This window comes from Natator depressus, chromosome 28, assembly GCF_965152275.1.
Source record: "Natator depressus isolate rNatDep1 chromosome 28, rNatDep2.hap1, whole genome shotgun sequence".
Classification (NCBI taxonomy): domain Eukaryota; kingdom Metazoa; phylum Chordata; order Testudines; family Cheloniidae; genus Natator; species Natator depressus.
In genome coordinates, this window is record NC_134261.1 from 356184 (window position 1) to 374325 (window position 18142).

General features: G+C 63.7%; 1 protein-coding gene across 1 annotated transcript; it reads right to left on the minus strand.

Moving 5' to 3' along the window:
- Positions 1 to 9036: 9036 nt before the first annotated feature.
- AP1S1 (adaptor related protein complex 1 subunit sigma 1) lies at positions 9037 to 16815 on the minus strand. Its single transcript, XM_074941063.1, is given in 6 exon segments — positions 9037 to 9630; positions 11022 to 11159; positions 12214 to 12322; positions 14307 to 14485; positions 16694 to 16725; positions 16728 to 16815. Coding segments are annotated over 6 exon segments (579 nt in total). The 5' UTR covers positions 16801 to 16815; the 3' UTR covers positions 9037 to 9582.
- Between the last annotated feature and the right edge of the window lie 1327 nt (positions 16816 to 18142).

Here is an 18142-nt window from a genome sequence, read left to right on the forward strand (position 1 = left end):
CGAGTTACTCTCATTATTTACAGATGGCACTGGGGTCCCTGAGGAGACATTACGGAGATCCTATGCCAGTGAGCCTGTCTGGTTCAGAACCTGCCTCGCCTCCACCCCAGGCCAATGGGGCCACCCAGGCTGGCATCCCCTCATCATATCAAACCAAGGGTGCATCTAGCCCAGATCTCACCACACCCACCAACGCTTCAGATCATACCAAGGGCATATCTAGCCTGGATCCCGGCGCCCCCACCCACCCCTCTGGTCAGACCAATGGGTCTATCTAGCCCGGATCCCACCGCACCCACAACCTCAGGTCACACCAATGGGCGTATCCAGCCCGGATCCCACCGCACCCACCCACAACCTCAGGTCAGATCAATGGGCATATCCAGCCCAGACCCCACCGCACCCACCCAGAACCTCAGGTCAGATCAATGGGTATATCCAACCTGGATCCCCGGTCATACCACCTTCCTTTTATCTTACTGGTGCGGAGCCATTTGCCCCTGCAGGCCAGTCTCCCCCACAGTGCAGCAGCCAGCACCTGGGGCTCCTCACCATCTACCTAGGGAGTGGTATGATCTTCACCCAGCTGTGCATGAGCCCCCTACCAACTGACCCACACTGCTCTTAGCCTTGTCTCCACTGCCTGGGATTGGCGTTACTGCCGAGGGCTCACAGACCCCAGCCGAGAGCGGGGACCCCACAGGCCCTCAAAGCAACTGGCCTAAGCTGCCTGTTACAGGCAGGATGCAGGCGTGTCTGGCTGAGATTCCCTGGTCTGGGGTCCACAGGACAGATGGCCGTACGAAAACCTATTAAGCTATTACATGTATCATGGTAGCATCTAAGGCATTAACTTGGCTCGTCATCCAGATATGCCCCTTGTGCCAGGTGCCGCACAGACCACTCCCCCCGACTGAGATCGGGGTCCCCCCTTGTTCCGGGCACCTCACAGACTCCCGACCAAAATCGGGGTTCTCCCCTCTTGTGCTGGGCACTGCACAGACAAAGTGAATGACAGTCTCTGCCCTACAGAGTTTACAATGTAAATAGAAAAGGAGGACTTGTGGCACCTTAGAGACTAACCAATTTATTTGAGCATAAGCTTTCGTGAGCTACAGCTCACTTCATCGGATGCATACTGTGGAAAGTGTAGAAGATCTTTTTATACACACAAAGCATGAAAAAATACCTCCCCCCACCCCACTCTCCTGCTGGTAATAGCTTATCTAAAGTGACCACTCTCCTTACAAAGTGTATGATAATCAAGTTGGGCCATTTCCAGCACAAATGGCCCAACTTGATTATCATACACATTGTAAGGAGAGTGATCACTTTAGATAAGCTATTACCAGCAGGAGAGTGGGGTGGGGGGAGGTATTTTTTCATGCTTTATGTGTATAATAAGATCTTCTACACTTTCCACAGTATGGAGTGTGGGGGAGTCCAGGCCCTGCACCCCTCTTCCTGGGATTCACTGAGACTCTCAGCCAGCCAGTAAAACAGAAGGTTTATTGGACAACAGGAACACAGTCCAAAACAGAGCTTGTGGGGACACCCAGGACCCCTCAGTGAAGTCCTTCTGGGGGAGCAGGGAGCTTAGACCCCAGCCCTGGGGTTCCCTGTCTTCCTCCACCCAGCCCCAAACTGAAACTAAACCCACCGAGCAGGTTCCCTGCTGCAGCCTCCGTCCACATTCCTGGGCAGAGGTGTCACCTCCCCCTCCCCCTCCTGGCTCAGGTGACAGGCTCTCAGGTCTCCCGTCCCCAGGGCACATTCCCAGGTCAACACTCCCCCCTCCCTGCTGCGTCACATCGTCACATCTCTCCCCCCTTCGAGACTGAACTGAGCGGGGTCACTGTGACCAGTGACCTGGGGAAGTTCGGGGCCCCCTCTCCGGGACAGCGCATCCGCTATCAGGTTGGAACTTCCCTTCACATGGACCACGTCCATGTCGTAATCCTGCAGGAGCAGGCTCCACCTCAGGAGCTTGGCGTTGGCTCCTTTCATCTGGTGCAGCCAGGTCAGGGGAGAGTGGTCGGTGTACACGGTGAAGTGTCGCCCGAAGAGATAGGGCTCCAGTTTCTTGAGGGCCCACACCATGGCCAGGCACTCCTTCTCGATGGCCGCGTAGTGTTGCTCCCGGGGTAGCAACTTCTTGCTCAGGTACACGATGGGGTGTCTCTCCCCCTTTTTATCCTCCTGCATTAACACCGCCCCCAGTCCCGTGTCGGAGGCGTCGGTGAACACCACAAAGGGCTTGTCAAAGTCTGGGTTTGCTAGAACTGGGCCACTGACCAGAGCCTCCTTCAGCGCCCGGAAAGCCTCCTGGCACTGCTCGGTCCAGACCACCTTGTCTGGCTTCCCCTTCTTGCATAGCTCAGTGATGGGGGTGGCTATGGCGCTAAAGTGGGGCACAAATCGTTGGTAGTATCCTGCCATCCCAATAAAGGCTTGGACCTGCTTTTTGGTGTGGGGAGCGGGCCAGTCTCTGATCACCTCCACCTTGGCCGGTTCCGGCTTTAGGCGGCCGCTCCCCACCCGATGGCCCAGGTAAGATACTTCAGCCATCCCCACCTTGCACTTCTCCGCTTTGACAGTCAGCCCAGCCCCCTGGAGTCGGTCCAGCACTTGTCTAACCTGGGACACGTGGTCCTCCCAGGTCTGGCTAAAGACACAGATGTCGTCAATATACGCCACGGCAAAACTCTCCATCCCCCTCAGGAGCTGGTCCACCAGGCGCTGGAAGGTGGCCGGCGCTCCCTTGAGGCCGAAAGGCAGGGTCAGAAACTCATAGAGCCCCAGAGGGGTGATAAAGGCCGATTTCAGCCGGGCATCTGCATCCAGCGGCACTTGCCAGTAGCCCTTTGTAAGGTCCATGGTGGTAAGGTACCGAGCTCCTCCCAGCTTGTCTAGGAGCTCGTCCGGCCTGGGCATGGGGTAGGCATCCGATACAGTGATGGCATTGAGCTTCCGATAGTCCACACAGAACCGGACTGACCCATCCTTTTTGGGGACCAGCACCACCGGCGAGGCCCAAGGGCTGGCCGATGGCTGGATCACCCCCAAAGCCAGCATGTCCCGGACCTCTCTTTCCAGGTCCTGAGCAGTTTTCCCTGTGACTCGGAAGGGGGAGCATCTTATCGGCGGGTGCGACCCTGTCTGCACCCGGTGGACAGTCAGATTAGTGCGTCCAGGCTGGTTGGAAAACAGCTGTCGGTACGGATGCAGCACCCCCCTGACCTCAGCTTGCTGGGCAGGGGTGAGCTGATCCGAGAGGGGGATTGTTTCCAGGGGGGAACCAGCTCTGGTCCCAGGGAATAGATCTACTAAAGGGTCATCTCCCTGCTCCTCCCACTGACCACACACAGCTAACACCACATTCCCCCTGGCATAATATGGCTTCATCATATTCACATGGTACACCCGGCGGTGGTGGGCCCGGTTCGACAGCTCCACCACATAGTTTACCTCATTGAGCTGCTTGACGACCTTGAACGGGCCCTCCCAGGCGGCCTGTAGTTTGTTCTTTCTCACGGGGATGAGAACCATCACCTGATCCCCGGTGGCGTAGGCACGGGCCCGCGCCGTGCGGTCATACCAGACCTTCTGCTTCCTCTGGGCTCTGGCCAGATTCTCCCTGGCCAGGCCCATGAGTTCAGCCAGTCTCTCTCGGAAGGTCAGGACATACTCCACCACTGACTCTCCATCGGGAGTGGCCTTCCCCTCCCACTCGTCTCTCATCAGGTCCAGGGGGCCCCTCACCCTCCTTCCATATAACAGTTCGAAAGGCGAAAATCCGGTAGACTCCTGGGGCACCTCCCTGTACGCGAACAGCAGGTGAGGTAAGTACTTGTCCCAATCCTGCGGGTGCTGGTTCATAAAGGTTTTCAGCATCATCTTTAGCGTCCCGTTAAACCTCTCCACCAGCCCATTGGACTGGGGGTGATACGCTGAGGCCCAGTCATGCCGGACCCCACATTTCTCCCACAAGCACCGGAGCAGGGCCGACATGAAGTTGGACCCTTGGTCTGTCAAGACTTCCCTGGGGAACCCCACTCGGCTGAAAATGGTCAGGAGCGCATCTGCCACGGTGTCTGCTTCAATGGAAGCTAAGGGCACTGCCTCGGGGTAGCGGGTGGCGAAATCTACCACCACCAGAATGTATTTCTTCCCCGACCGGGTCGTCTTGCTGAGAGGCCCCACGATGTCCATGGCCACCTTCTGGAAAGGCTCCTCTATGATGGGCAAAGGTCTCAACGCCGCTTTCCCCTTGTCCCGGGCCTTCCCCACCCTCTGACAGGGGTCACAGGATCGGCAATACTGCCGGACGGTGGTAAAGACCCCGGGCCAGTAAAAGTTCTGTAGCAACCTCTGCCGGGTGCGCCGGATTCCCTGGTGCCCTGCGAGGGGGATGTCATGGGCCAGGGACAGGAGCTTGCGGCGGTACTTCTGGGGGACCACCAGCTGCCTCCTGACCCCACAGGACTCCCCTTCCCCTGGGGGAGCCCATTCTCGGTACAGGAACCCCTTCTCCCACAGGAACCTCTCCTGGCAGCCTCTCCTCATGGTCCGTCCCTCACTGAGGTCGGCCAGGTCCCTGAGCTTCTGCAAGGAGGGATCTTTCCTCAACTCGGCCTGGAACTCAGCGGCTGGGGAAGGGATGGGGCCCGGTTCCCCCTCCGTGGCCAGGTCTGAGGCCGCAGCCTCTCTGAGCCGTGCCCCTCGGCGCTCCCTCCCCACCCGAGTAGGGTCTCGCGCCTCCAGTGTGGTACCCTCCCCAGGGTCAGGTCGCAGTGCCCCTCGCCGGCTCTGGCTACGGGTCACAACCAGGGCGGTCTGGGGGTCGCTTGGCCAGTCCTCTAGGTCTCCCCCCATCAAAACTTCAGTGGGCAAATGGTGGTGTACCCCCACATCCTTGGGGCCCTCCTTGGTCCCCCATTTCAGGTGTACCCTTGCCACGGGCACCTTAAATGGGGTCCCGCCCACCCCCGTCAGGGTCAGGTAGGTGTTGGGCACCACCCGATCTGGGGCCACCACCTCGGGCCGGGCCAGCGTCACCTCCGCGCCCGTATCCCAGTATCCATTGACCTTCCTCCCATCCACCTCCAGGGGAACAAGGCACTCTCTCCGGAGGGACAGCCCCGCACCCACCCTGTAAACCGAGCACCCTGAGTCCAGAGCCTCCAGCCCTCTGGCGGGGCTGGCTGGGGGTACTCTTCCCTCCTGAGCAGGTGGCAAACTGGTAGCCCCCCTTTCCTGGGTCGCCTGCCCCTCGTCCAGCTGAGTCCCTACCCAGTTAACCCTGGGTAGGTTGGGTCTGCTCAGTTTGTCCCTGAGCCCGGGGCACTGGGCCCGTACGTGGCCTCTCTGGCCACAGTGATAGCAGCTCAGGTCACGTTGGTCCCCTCGAACGGGTCGGAGGGGCCCGACACCAGGCGTTCCCCTTTGGAGGGGGTTCTCCCTATTTCCCCGCTGGGAGGCCCCATGGTGACTCTCTCTCTGCATCGGGGGGGGCCTGTTCTTTTGGGACTCCTCCCGGCTACCCCCTGACCGACTGTTCACAAACTCGTCGGCCAGCTGCCCTGCATGCTGGGGGTTCGCGAGCTTTTTGTCCACCAGCCACAGCCTCAGGTCGGAAGGGCACTGTTCATACAGGTGCTCCAGTACAAACAGGTCAAGCAGGTCCTCTTTAGTTTGGGCCCCCGCTGTCCACTTGCGGGCGTATCCCTGCATCCTGTTGACCAGTTGTAGGTAGGTGACCTCAGGCGTTTTACGCTGACTCCGGAACCTTCTCCGGTACATCTCGGGGGTCAGCCCAAACTCACGGAGCAGGGCCTGTTTGAACAGTTCATAGTCCCCTGCCTCTGCCCCTGTCATCCGGCTGTAGACCTCCACGGCTTTGGGGTCCAGTAAGGGGGTGAGGAACTGGAGCCTGTCTGCAGGGTCAACCCTGTGCAGCTCGCAGGCATTCTCAAAGGCCGTCAGGAAGCTATCCATGTCCTCCCCCTCCTTCCGCTGGGCCAGGAAGCACTTATCAAAGCTCCTTGCAGTCTTGGGTCCCCCCGCACTCACCGCAGCCGGGGCCCCACTGCTCCTCAGCCTGGCCAGCTCCAGTTCATGCTGTCTTTGTTTCTCCTTCTCCTGCTGCTCATGTTGACGTTCCCTCTCCTTCTCCTGACGCTCCCTCTCCTTCTCCTGACGCTCCCTCTCCTTCTCCTCCTGCTCATGTTGACGTTGTTTCTCCTCATGTTGACGTTGTTTCTCCTCATGTTGACGTTGTTTTTCATGATCCTCCAGCTCCCTCATTTTCCTCTCCCTCTCCCATTCCAGCCGCATCTGCTCCAGGGATGGGGAGCTCCGCTGGGAGGATCCCCTGCTGGCTGCTGGGGTCAGGGGGCCCTCGGTATTCGCTGGGCTTCCCACAACCCCTCCCCCAGGCATAGGTAGGAAGGGTCTCGGGGTGTCCTGGGCAGCAGTCTGACCCCTCCCAGCCTGGTCAGGCCCCAGGGCCCACGCTGCGTCCGCCGGGCGGCTTCCCTCAGGGACAGGGATCGGGTCATCCAAGCGATCCCTCTCCTCCAGCTGGGCAATCAGCTGTTCCTTGGTGGACCTCCCGACGCGCAGCCCCCTCTGCCTGCACAGCTCCACCAGGTCGCTCTTAAGGCGTTTAGCGTACATCTCCCGGCTGGCCACTCGCAGGCCGGGCAGCTGTCCACGGTTTCCAGGAAAAGCCCCTAGTGTGCCAGTCCTTCTTGAGGTCACCACCTCTTTGCCAGGGTCGAGTTGCAGACTCCTCCGCCCCTGGGACCGCTCGCTGCAATCCCCCGGGGGACCCTGTTACTGCAAAAGTCCTTCTCTCTGGTGACACACTCCCAGGGGTTAACCGCCCCCTGAAACCGTCTCTCTCTCTGAATCTTCAGCACGCCTGGTCCCCGTCAATCCCCCTTCGTTTTACTGTTCCCCAGTCACTTACTGCAGGAAGCGCCGTTCACGGGGTGCAGTAGATCCCACCGCTGCCACCAGTTGTCACGGAGTGTGGGGGAGTCCAGGCCCTGCACCCCTCTTCCTGGGATTCACTGAGACTCTCAGCCAGCCAGTAAAACAGAAGGTTTATTGGACAACAGGAACACAGTCCAAAACAGAGCTTGTGGGGACACCCAGGACCCCTCAGTGAAGTCCTTCTGGGGGAGCAGGGAGCTTAGACCCCAGCCCTGGGGTTCCCTGTCTTCCTCCACCCAGCCCCAAACTGAAACTAAACCCACCGAGCAGGTTCCCTGCTGCAGCCTCCGTCCACATTCCTGGGCAGAGGTGTCACCTCCCCCTCCCCCTCCTGGCTCAGGTGACAGGCTCTCAGGTCTCCCGTCCCCAGGGCACATTCCCAGGTCAACACTCCCCCCTCCCTGCTGCGTCACATCGTCACAGGTGGGGGGAGGTATTTTTTCATGCTTTGTGTGTATAATAAGATCTTCTACACTTTCCACAGTATGCATCCGATGAAGTGAGCTGTAGCTCACGAAAGCTTATGCTCAAATAAATTGGTTAGTCTCTAAGGTGCCACAAGTCCTCCTTTTCTTTTTGCGAATACAGACTAACACGGCTGTTACTCTGAAACCTGTCATAATGTAAATAGACAAATTCTCCCCATTCACACACAGGGAAATCGAGGCTGGAGAGATGCAGTGATTCACCCAAGGTGAAAACATCCACTCAATGTGCAGCGGCAGCCGGAAAAGTGAACAGAATGTTGGGAATCATTCAGAAAGGGAGAGATAATAAGACAGAAAATCTCATGTTGCCTCTATAAATCTGTGGGACGCCCACACCTTGAATACCGTGTGCAGATGTGGTCGCCCCATCTCATAAAAGATACATTGGAATTGGAAAGGATACAGAAAGGGGCAACCAAAATGATTAGGGGTGTAGAACGGCGGCCGTACGAGGAGAGATTAATAATACTGGGACTTTTCAGCTTAGAAAAGAGACAACTAAGGGGGGGGGTATGACAGAGGGCTATAAAATCATGACAGGTGTGGAGAAAGCAAAGAAGGAAGTGTTACTGACTCCTTCTCATAACACACGAACTAGGGGCCACCCAATGAAACAAACAGGCAGCGGGTTTAAACAAACCAAAGGAAGTATTTCTTCACACAACGCACAGTCAACTTGTGGAACTCCTTGCCAGAGGACGTGGTGAAGGCCAAGACTATAATAGGATTCAAAGAATAACTAGAGACGTTCCTGGAGGACGGTCCAGCAATGGCTATTAGCCAGGCTGGGCAGGGCTGGCGTCCCTAGCCCCTGTTTGCCAGGAGCTGGGGATGGGCGACAGGGGACGGATCACTGGATGATTCATTCCCTCTGGGGCCCCTGGCCCTGGCTGCTGTCGGCAGACAGGACACTGGGCTGGATGGACCGTCGGGCTGAGCCGGTACGGCCGTTCTTGAGGCCACACAGAGGGACTATGTCAGAGCAGGAGCCCTGAGTTCCAGCACGGGGAGCCGGGCCCAGATCTTTCACCTCGACGCCGGCCGGGCTGGCTCTGGGGGGCTGCGTTCTCACAGCGGGAGAGGAGGGGCTGAGCAGCGCTGCGGGGCTGCTGCCAGGAGAGGAGCCGAGTTAAACAGCAACAATTTCCCGGAGGGGACTGAGGGTGGGAGAACTATCCGGACTGGCAGAATTCGGGCCTGACCCGAGCTCCATGCAGCAGCCCCAGGAACGGGAGAACTGTCCCCCCTTCCAGGCAGGCCCAGGCTTCAGTGGCAGGCTGCCCACCCACCTGCTGTCCTGGCATCCTGCAGGCCGCCCAGCCTGCCCAGGGAGTGGGTGCAGGCAGCCCCAGCCGCAGGGGGGTTGGTTGTTCTAGGCACGGGGGGTGGGGTGGGGACAGACCCTCGAGAGCGACCCTGGCTGCGGAGCCATATAAAACTTACTGCACACAGCAGACGGGGGGAGGGAGGCGGGTGCAGACGCACCCATTGGGGTTAGCTAGAAAACCCTCCCCCCCCACAAAACTCACTCTACACGGCCAAGTTCTCCACACACACTTTATTCCCAAGGGGGGGACCCCGTTTCCCGAAGGTGGGGGCACACGCACTCCCCCACGCCCTGAGCTCCCCGCCCATGGAGACGCCGGGGGAAATGGGACCCCGAGATCGGCCTGCAGCCCCCGGCCCAGCGGTACCCAGCTGTGGTGTCGCGATTGCTCCAGGCGGCAGCAGGATCAGTGTGTCGGGGCGATCGCTCTGCACAGGCCCCCCCTGGCCAGGCAGTGAACAGCCGCTCCCCTCTCCACCCTCTCCCTACTCTGAGAGGCCATCAGCAGGAAGGAGAACGCCTGGGAGCAGGGAAGGAGACGGACCCTGGGTGGGGGGCTCTGGCAGGGTCCCGTGGGCCCCCCGAGTGGTATATATATCTTTACACACAGTTCATGGGGCTCACCCCCCCGTTGGCTCCAGGGAGAACTGGTCCCACGTCCGGCTGCTGCCCCACGGGGCGAGGGAGATGGAGATGCGGCCCCCGCAGTGTCCGACGAAGCCGGGACGGATTGGGGGGGGGCCGGGGGGAGGCACAGCGAACCACTCGCTACGCCAGCCCCATCTCCTCCAGCACGCTGCGGGGTGACTCATCCTCCTGCAGCACAGAGATAAGGGGGGAGGGCGGGAGAGGATGTCAGGGGGTGGGAGACAGAGTCCCTCCGTCCTCCCCACACATCGTGAGCAGGTTCGAGCCCTGTGGCAGAGATGCTGCAGGGGGCTGGGATTCCAGAGAGGGCAGCGACCCCCGTTGTGGGCAGAGTGGGGCGCGCTGAGAACTCTCTTTCCCCCTCCCCCCAATAACTGGGCTGGTCTCAGCCTCGCCGGCCTGTCCCCAGTGCAGCCTAGTGCCCCCAGGATGGCTGGGACCCTGGGAATCATAGAATATCAGGGTTGGAAGGGACCTCAGGAGGTCATCTAGTCCAACCCCCTGCTCAAAGCAGGACCAATCCCCAATTAAATCATCCCAGCCAGGGCTTTGTCAAGCTTGACCTTAAAAACTTCTAAGGAAGGAGATTCCACCACCTCCCTAGGTAACGCATTCCAGTGTTTCACCACCCTCCTAGTGAAAAAGTTTTTCCTAATATCCAACCTAAACCTCCCCCACTGCAACTTGAGACCATTACTCCTTGTTCTGTCATCTTCTACCACTGAGAACAGTCTAGAACCAGAATGTCTCTCACCACCCTGGCATTAACCCCCAGGGTGCCGGAGAGGGGCTGGATTGAGTCACCACCCTGGCCTGGCACTAGCCCCGCCATGCTGGCCCCACAGCGCCCTCCGGGGACGGGCGAGGGACCCAATCGCCCCCACCCCCCAAGCCCAGGCGTTAACCCCTCGGGCGCCGGGCGGGGCGGTTGCTGGAGTTTGCGAGCGAGAAGTGGCTGCTGGCAGCCCGGTCGCCCACGCTGAGCACAGCAGAGAGCTGCAGAGCCGGTGACTCATCCCCCTGCACCACAGACCAGGCAATGAGACAGCACCTGCAGTAGGAGCTGGGGGGCCCCCCCACCCCACCCCACCCCCGGCACTGCGACACAGCTGGGACTGGAGACACTGGTGGGGGGGGACACAGGATCCCAGCCCCCTCACCCCAGCCACTAGTGTATGTATGTGTGGGGAGTGACCTGGCTGGAGGGTCTGAATGGATGTGGTCATGGAAGCAGCGCCCAGGGGACAACATGGGGGGCTGCTCAGGGAGGGGGGCGGCTGGGCTCTGATCCCCATCCCCGGGAGCGCGGTGGCACCCCAGGGGTTCATGCCCAGCTGGAGGGCGGCCCTGTGTCCGGGGGTGCCGGCAGGGGTTAATTCCTGTCTCGGGATGCAGGCGGGAGCAGGCCATGCCCAGCCCTGCGGCATGAACCCAGCATTCTGGGGCTCGCGAATGGTGCTACAACTCCTGGCTCTGCTCCAGCTGGGGGGGCAAGTATTGGCAGGTTACCCCCGCCCCCCCGTTGAGAGGCCCAACCCCCCCCCCCCAGCTCCCCCTACCTCCTGCAGCAGGTCAGCCTGCTCGATGGCCTTCAGCACGCTCTTCTTGGAGGTGTCTTGGATCTCCCCGCCCATGAGGAACTCGTCCAGGATGAAATAGGCCTTCTCGAAGTTGAAGATGATATCCAGCTCGCATACCTGGGGCGGGAGGGAAGGAGAGGGGAGAATCAGGGCTGCCCGGAGCGGGGGGGTGGGGGTGGGGGACCCAGGAGTCCTGGCTCCAAGCCCTGCCTGCTCCCGCCAGCACAGCGCCGCTGTGTAACTTACGCCGCTCCGGGGGGCGTGGGGTGGAACATCCCCAGCCCGGAGCGACACGACTTACACCTCCACGCGTGGCACCATCGACGAAGCCTCTGCTCCCACCGGGTGGGCTGAACGGGTGATTGAAAGGACTGGCCGAGGCCAGCCCAGATCAACGGCAAACCTGGTGGCCCGGACATTAACGCCTGGCGGCAGATTCCCCAGCTCTCCGCAGGGAAGCTGGGCACGACCCCGGCTGGAGACCACAGGACGGAGAGCCGCGGGGCGGGGGACGCGCAGCGTGGGCTTTGGAAGACGCTAGCCGCTCTCTAATGGCCTGCCTGGGGAAGGACGTCTGAGAGCGCGAGCCGGGAAACGGGGGCCACCTCAGCTGGGCGGCGTGAGCTGGGCTGCGTCCCAGCGACCGAGACACCCCTGTTCCAGAACGGCGGCCGGGCGGGGGAGTCCCGGGAGGCTGGATCCTGGAGGCTCAGTCTAGGAGGTGTTGAGGCCACGGGACCTGCCCTGGCGGCAGAGTGGGGCCCCGGGGTCGCTCCCAAAGCCTGCGGCTCCGTGACAGGGAATTAGCCGGATTAGACCAGGCCCCGCTAAGCCCAATTAGCGTTTCTATCCCCCACGGCTCAGCGGGCAGGGCTCCTGGGGGGATTAAGGAGGCAGAGTTAATGCGCGGGGGATTAGCTGGGATTTGACACCACGTGCCAGCGCCCATCCACCCACGGGGCCCTGGGCCCGAGTGCCAGAGCCAGCCGCACGGATCAAAGCATCCCGGGGTCACCCAGGCCCCTCGCCTAGGATCAGCAAGTCCCGCTGTCCATCTCCAGGGCACCACACCCACCCTGGGGTCACTGCCTGCCCCATGCCCCCGGGACCCCAGACCCACGTGCCCGGCTGCAGGGTGCACGTGGGGGATGGGCCAGGGGGCCACACTCACACTGCCGAAGTATTTGTCCAGCAGCTCCACGTATCGGTGGATCAGCTCCAGCGTGATCAACTCATTGTCCTGGCCTTCGATGGCACAGCAGAAGTACAGGCTGGCGTACCTGGGGGTGCACGGCAGAGAGCTCAGCTGGGGGGGGGGGGGGGGGCACAGACCGGGCTGGGGCACGCATGGGGTTCAGGAGCCGAGATCCCAGCCAGCACAGGCACAACTCCCACCCCCACTACCCATACCTCCCCCCGGTCCGGGCTGAGCCCATTAAGAGCCCTGGGTCTGGTCTGGACCCGCATGGGAGGCTGCACGTTCCCCATAACCGGCTCCAATCCCAGGGCCCCACAGTACATGCAGAGTCAGAGACCCCTGACCCTCCCTGTTCCCTCCCGCTATGCCCCCTGCTCCTCCCGGGGCCAGAGCAGGGCAGTGCAAGGGGAAACTGCACCCCACCCCCAGGTTCACCATGGCCCCTTCAGCCCTCCAGTGCTTCTGCTCGGGCCGCCAGCGTGGGACGTGGCAGGTGCTGACAATGCCGTGTGGCGGGGCAGCTGGGCTCTGGCTCCCAGCCCGGCAACGGGTCTGCAAGGATGACGACAGACTGCGGGCCAGCGAGTGGCCTGGAGACGGGGTAAGGCTGGGGCACCGACTCCCACCCGGTCCCCAGGGCGGGGACTGGCTGGCTCGGGGGTGGCAGGGAATTGGGCCTTTTGCTTCTAGGGGGCACCGACCCCCATCCAGCCCCAGGGCAGGGACTAGCTGGCTCATGAGGCCGGGGAATGGGACATGGGGCCTGTCCCCTCTAGGGGGCGCTGGCACCAGGAAAATTCCCTTCTCCCCTAGGGTGGTGGTGGTGGGGAAGGATCTGTGTGTGGAGGGGATTATGGAGGGTCTGTGCGTGCGAGGGGGGAACTGTGTGTGGAGCGGATTATGGGGGGTCTGTGCGTGTGGGGAGGAGCTGTGTGTGGAGGGGATTATGGGGAACTGTGCGTGTGGGGAGGAGCTGTGTGTGGGAGGGATTATGGGGGGTCTGTGCGTGTGAGGGGGAAGCTGTGTGTGGAGGGGATTATGGGGGGGTCTGTGCGTGTGAGGAGGAGCTGTGTGTGGGAGGGATTATGGGGGGGTCTGTGCGTGCGAGGGGGGAGCTGTGTGTGGGTGGGATTATGGAGGGTCTGTGCATGCGAGGGGGGAGCTGTGTATGGAGGGGATTATGGGGGGTCTGTGCGTGTGAGGGGGGAGCTGTGTGTGGGAGGGATTATGGAGGGTCTGTGCGTGTGAGGGGGAAACTGTGTGTGGAGGGGATTATGGGGGGTCTGTGCGTGTGAGGAGGAGCTGTGTGTGGGAGGGATTATGGGGGGTCTGTGCGTGCGAGGGGGGAGCTGTGTGTGGAGGGGATTATGGGGGTCTGTGCGTGCGAGGGGGGAGCTGTGTGTGGAGGGGATTATGGGGGTCTGTGCATGCAAGGGGGGAGCTGTGTGTGGAGGGGATTATGGGGGTCTGTGCGTGCAAGGGGGGAGCTGTGTGTGGAGGGGATTATGGGGGGTCTGTGCATGCGAGGGGGGAGCTGTGTTGGGGGGGGATTATGGGGGGTCTGTGCGTGGGGGGGGCTGTCTGCTGGGGCTGCCCCCTGCCGCTGGGACCCTCACCGCTAGACGAGCCGTTAATGGGCTCCTGGCGCCCCCTGAAGGCGGCTTGGGCCCTGGCACGCACCAGCCAAGGACTCCGAGGGGTGACTGGCAGGGGGAAGGGGGGGGCACCCGGACCCAGCCTTCAGTGGCCAGATTTTCAAAACGGGGCGGGGGGGGCCCTCCCTCAAAGTCCCCCACCCCATTAGGGCCCCTGGCCGCTGCCTGTCCGGACGGGGCTACGACCGCTCCCCACGGGTCCTTCCCTGGCCCCCTCTGCTTCACGCCACCCCCGGGCCTCGCCCTGGCGGAGGGCAGGGCGGAGAGGCAGCTGCAGGCGCTGACTCACGGCGGGAGCCTCACCTGGCGGCGGGGTGGGGCCGCCGCTGCTCCCAGCCAGCGGGGCGGGGCCGCCAGGTGAGCGGAAGGGCAGGGGCGGGGGGTGTGTGCGTGGGGGGGGGGGGGAATCACCTTTTGTAGACCACCTTGAGGTCCCTCCACTCCAGGAAGCTGCACATCTTGGGCTTGCGGGCGAGCACCACCTGCATCAGCTCCCGCACCATCTTCTTCTTCTCCTTGTCCGAGGTGGCCAGGTACCACTTCTGCAGCCGCAGCTTCCCCTGCCGGCTGAACAGGAGCATGAACCGCATCTGCCGGGGGGGGAGACCGGCTCAGACCGCAGGCCTAGGTCCCATCCCCCGCTCCGCGCCTCAGTTTCCCCACCCTGTGACACTGAGCGCGGCGGGTGGCAGGCTGGGAGCGCCAGGGTCGGCCCTAGCCGGCTGGCTGCGACCCCCATCCCCTCGGGCTGCCACGCAGAAGCAGCTGCTGGCTGGCGTCGCCGGCAGACCCCAGCCCCCGGGGGAGGGGTGTCCCGCAGCCGTGCCCCCCCCCCCCAGGCCCCACGTGAGGCCCCAGCCCCGGAGGGGTTAGCGAGGCGGGCCAAGGATCGAGGCGTCCGCGGCTGGGAGAGCCGGAAGCCACCCGCTCCGGGCCCGCCAGGGAGCCGGATGGAGGCGTCATCGCCGGGCCCGGACCCGTCCCGGCCCCCGCCATTAGTCACGATGCACTGCCGCAGCCCCGCCCGGGCTGTTCGCTGGGGCAGGCCCGGCGACCCCAGGCAGCCCCACTCCTTTCAAAGGGCTCCAAGGAGGAGCCGCTCAGACCCTGCGCTGGGCCCGGCCGGACGCACAGCTCCTGTCTACACTAAGGGTTGCAACAGCGTAGTCCCATCACAGCCGTTTGACTGCTTCCCCCGCCCCCCGCCCCCCCCCCACCAACATACACGATCCCCGTACGGGCCACGCAGGCCCTAGCTCCAGCCGGGACTGCTCCGGGGTGTGACACCTCTCCTCGGCACGTCCGCACCACCCCGTGACAACCGTGCTGCCACACAGCACCCCAAGCGGGGCCCCGTCACCCACCATGCAAATCGCACAGCGCCTGACACGTGGCGCGCAGGTCCTGTCTACACTAGGGGCGGCAACAAGCCGGCCCCTCGGGGTTGCAAACGTCACACGCAGCCCCCGTGTGTTGCCGCAGCTCGGGGGTTCGGCCCTGCCTCCGGCGCCCAGGTCCTGTCTACACTAGGGGCGGCAACAGTGTTCGAAGATGTTTCCCAGCAGGGACACAAGCCACGTGGGAGGCGGGTTCAGATTGCAGGGCTGGGGAGGGGGCGGCGCCGTTCACGTGGCTGTTCACGAGACAGCGTGTGGGGCAGATGCGCCCTGGGCCCCGACCCCCGAAATGTAACGGATTCTACGCCAACCCAGCCCCACTGGCCACCCGCCCCTTCGCCAGCCCTCACGGACCCGGGCGCCGGGGCCTCCGCTCCCTGCTGCCCGGACTCCTGGGTCCCTGAGCGCCCAGCGGCCCCAGCCGAGGGTGCCCTCCGGCCCCCAGCCCAGCCCCCACCCTGAGCTGCCACCTGTGGGCTGCCCCCGATCTCAGCCTCCGCCCTTCTCCCCTAGCCCCCCCTCCCCCAGGGCACAGTGCCCCACGGGCCCCCCCAGCCCCCCTCCCGCATCGCCAGGTGCTCTAGCCCCCCCCACGGGCTCAGCCCCCCCCAGACTCCCCCCACGGCCCCCCCAGCCCCCCTCCCGCATAGCCAGGTGCTCCAGCCCCCCCAGGCTCCCCCCAACCCCCCCTAGCCCCCCTCCCGCATCGCCAGGTGCTCCAGCCCCCCCCCGGCCAGCCCCCCGAGGCTACCCCCAACCCCCCACGGCCCACCAGCCCCCCTCCCGCATAGCCAGGTGCTCCAGCCCCCCCCACGGGCTCAGCCCCCCCCCGACTCCCCCCACGGCCCCCCCAGCCCCCCTCCCGCATAGCCAGGTGCTCCAGCCCCCCCAGGCTCCCCCCAACCCCCCCTAGCCCCCCTCCCGCATCACCAGGTGCTCCAGCCCCCCCCCGGCCAGCCCCCCGAGGCTACCCCCAACCCCCCACGGCCCCCCAGCCCCCCTCCCGCATAGCCAGGTGCTCCAGCCCCCCCAGGCTCCCCCCAACCCCCCCTAGCCCCCCTCCCGCATCACCAGGTGCTCCAGCCCCCCCCCGGCCAGCCCCCCGAGGCTACCCCCAACCCCCCACGGCCCCCCAGCCCCCCTCCCGCATAGCCAGGTGCTCCAGCCCCCCCGGCTCCCCCCAACCCCCCACGGCCCCCCCTAGCCCCCCTCCCGCATCGCCAGGTGCTCTAGCCCCCCCCACGGGCCCAGCCCCCCCCAGGCTCCCCCCAACCCCCCACGGGCCCCCCAGCCCCCCTCCCGCATAGCCAGGTGCTCCGCCCCCCCCAGGCTCCCCCCGACCCCCCACATTGCCACGTGCTCCAGCCCCCCCCCCCACGGGCCCGGCCCCCCCGCGCTCACCATGGCGCCGCCTCCCCCCACCGGCCCGTCCGGTCCGGTCCGGTCCGGTCGCCTCGCTCAACCTGGCCAGGTACCGAGCCCGGGCCCGGCCTCGCCGCGCTGCGCATGCGCCGGGGAACGAGGGGCAGGAGCCACTTCCGGGAGGGGGGGAAGGGGGGAGCCGTCTCCCTGGCAACGGGGGCAAGAGGGCGGGGGCGGGGGAAGCCGTTTCCATGGCAACGGGGGCAGGGGTGGCGGGGGGATCTGTAACTATGGCAACGGGGGTAGAATGGAGGGGGCGAGGGACCCATAACCAGGGGCAGGAGCCGCTTCCGGAAAGAGGAGGAGGGAGCTGTTTCCATGGCAACGGGGGCAGGAGGGAGGAGGCGGGTGACCTGTAACCATGGCAACGGGGGCAAGAGGGGACCGTTTCCTTGGCAACAAGGGCAAGGTGGGTGGGTGACCTGTAACCATGGCAGCGGGGGCAGGATGGGGGAGGGTGACCTGTAACCATGGCAGCGGGGGCAGGATGGGGGAGGGTGACCTGTAACCATGGCAGCGGGGGCAGGATGGGGGAGGGTGACCTGTAACCATGGCAGCGGGGGAAGAGGGGACTGTTTCCAGGGTAACAGGGGCAAGATGGGTGGGTGACCTGTAACCATGGCAGCGGGGGCGGGGGGGCGGGTGACCTGTAGCCATGGCAGCGGAGGCAGGATGGGGGAGGGTGACCTGAAACCATGGCAATGGGGGAAGAGGGGACTGTTTCCAGGGTAACGGGGCAAGATGGGTGGGTGACCTGTAACCATGGCAACGGGGGCAGGATGGGGGCGGGTGACCTGTAACCACAGCAACAGGGGCAAGGGGGAGCCGTGTCCATGGCAATGGGGGGCACGATGGGTGTCGGGGAGGGCGGGTTGAGGGGGCCCTGCCTCCTTTGCAAGGTGGAGGGAGGTGGGGCCCAGGGGAGGGGCTGGGTGTGTCTCCATGGCAACACAGGGAGGTGGTTGCCGGGGGAGAGGAAGGGGGTGTCGGGGGGCAGGGATCGTGGGGGGCTTTCAGGTGAAGGATCCTGGGGGCATGAAGGCAGGGGGGGATGGGAAGCAGGAGGGGCCCAGGACAGAAGTGGAGGGGGCCCATGGGGGAATGGGGTGCATGGCAGAGTGGAGGGGGGCCATGGGGGATGGGAGGGGGAGGGATGGGGGCATGGTGGAGTGGAGGGGGGCCACGGGGGAAATGGGGGCCATGGCTAAGTCGAGGGGGAACATGAGGGGGAGGGATGGGGCCAAGGCTGAGTAGAGGGGGGCACAGCCAAGGGGAGGGGGGCCATGGGGGAGGATGGGGTAGGGCACAGCTGGGCCCGGGGTTCTGCCCCCTCTCCCCCGGGGCATCTCGTCCCCCCCTGTCACGGAGTGCCCGGGCGATGCTCTGGAACTGCTCCCCATGAAGCCAGTCAGGACTCTGGGGCAGTCG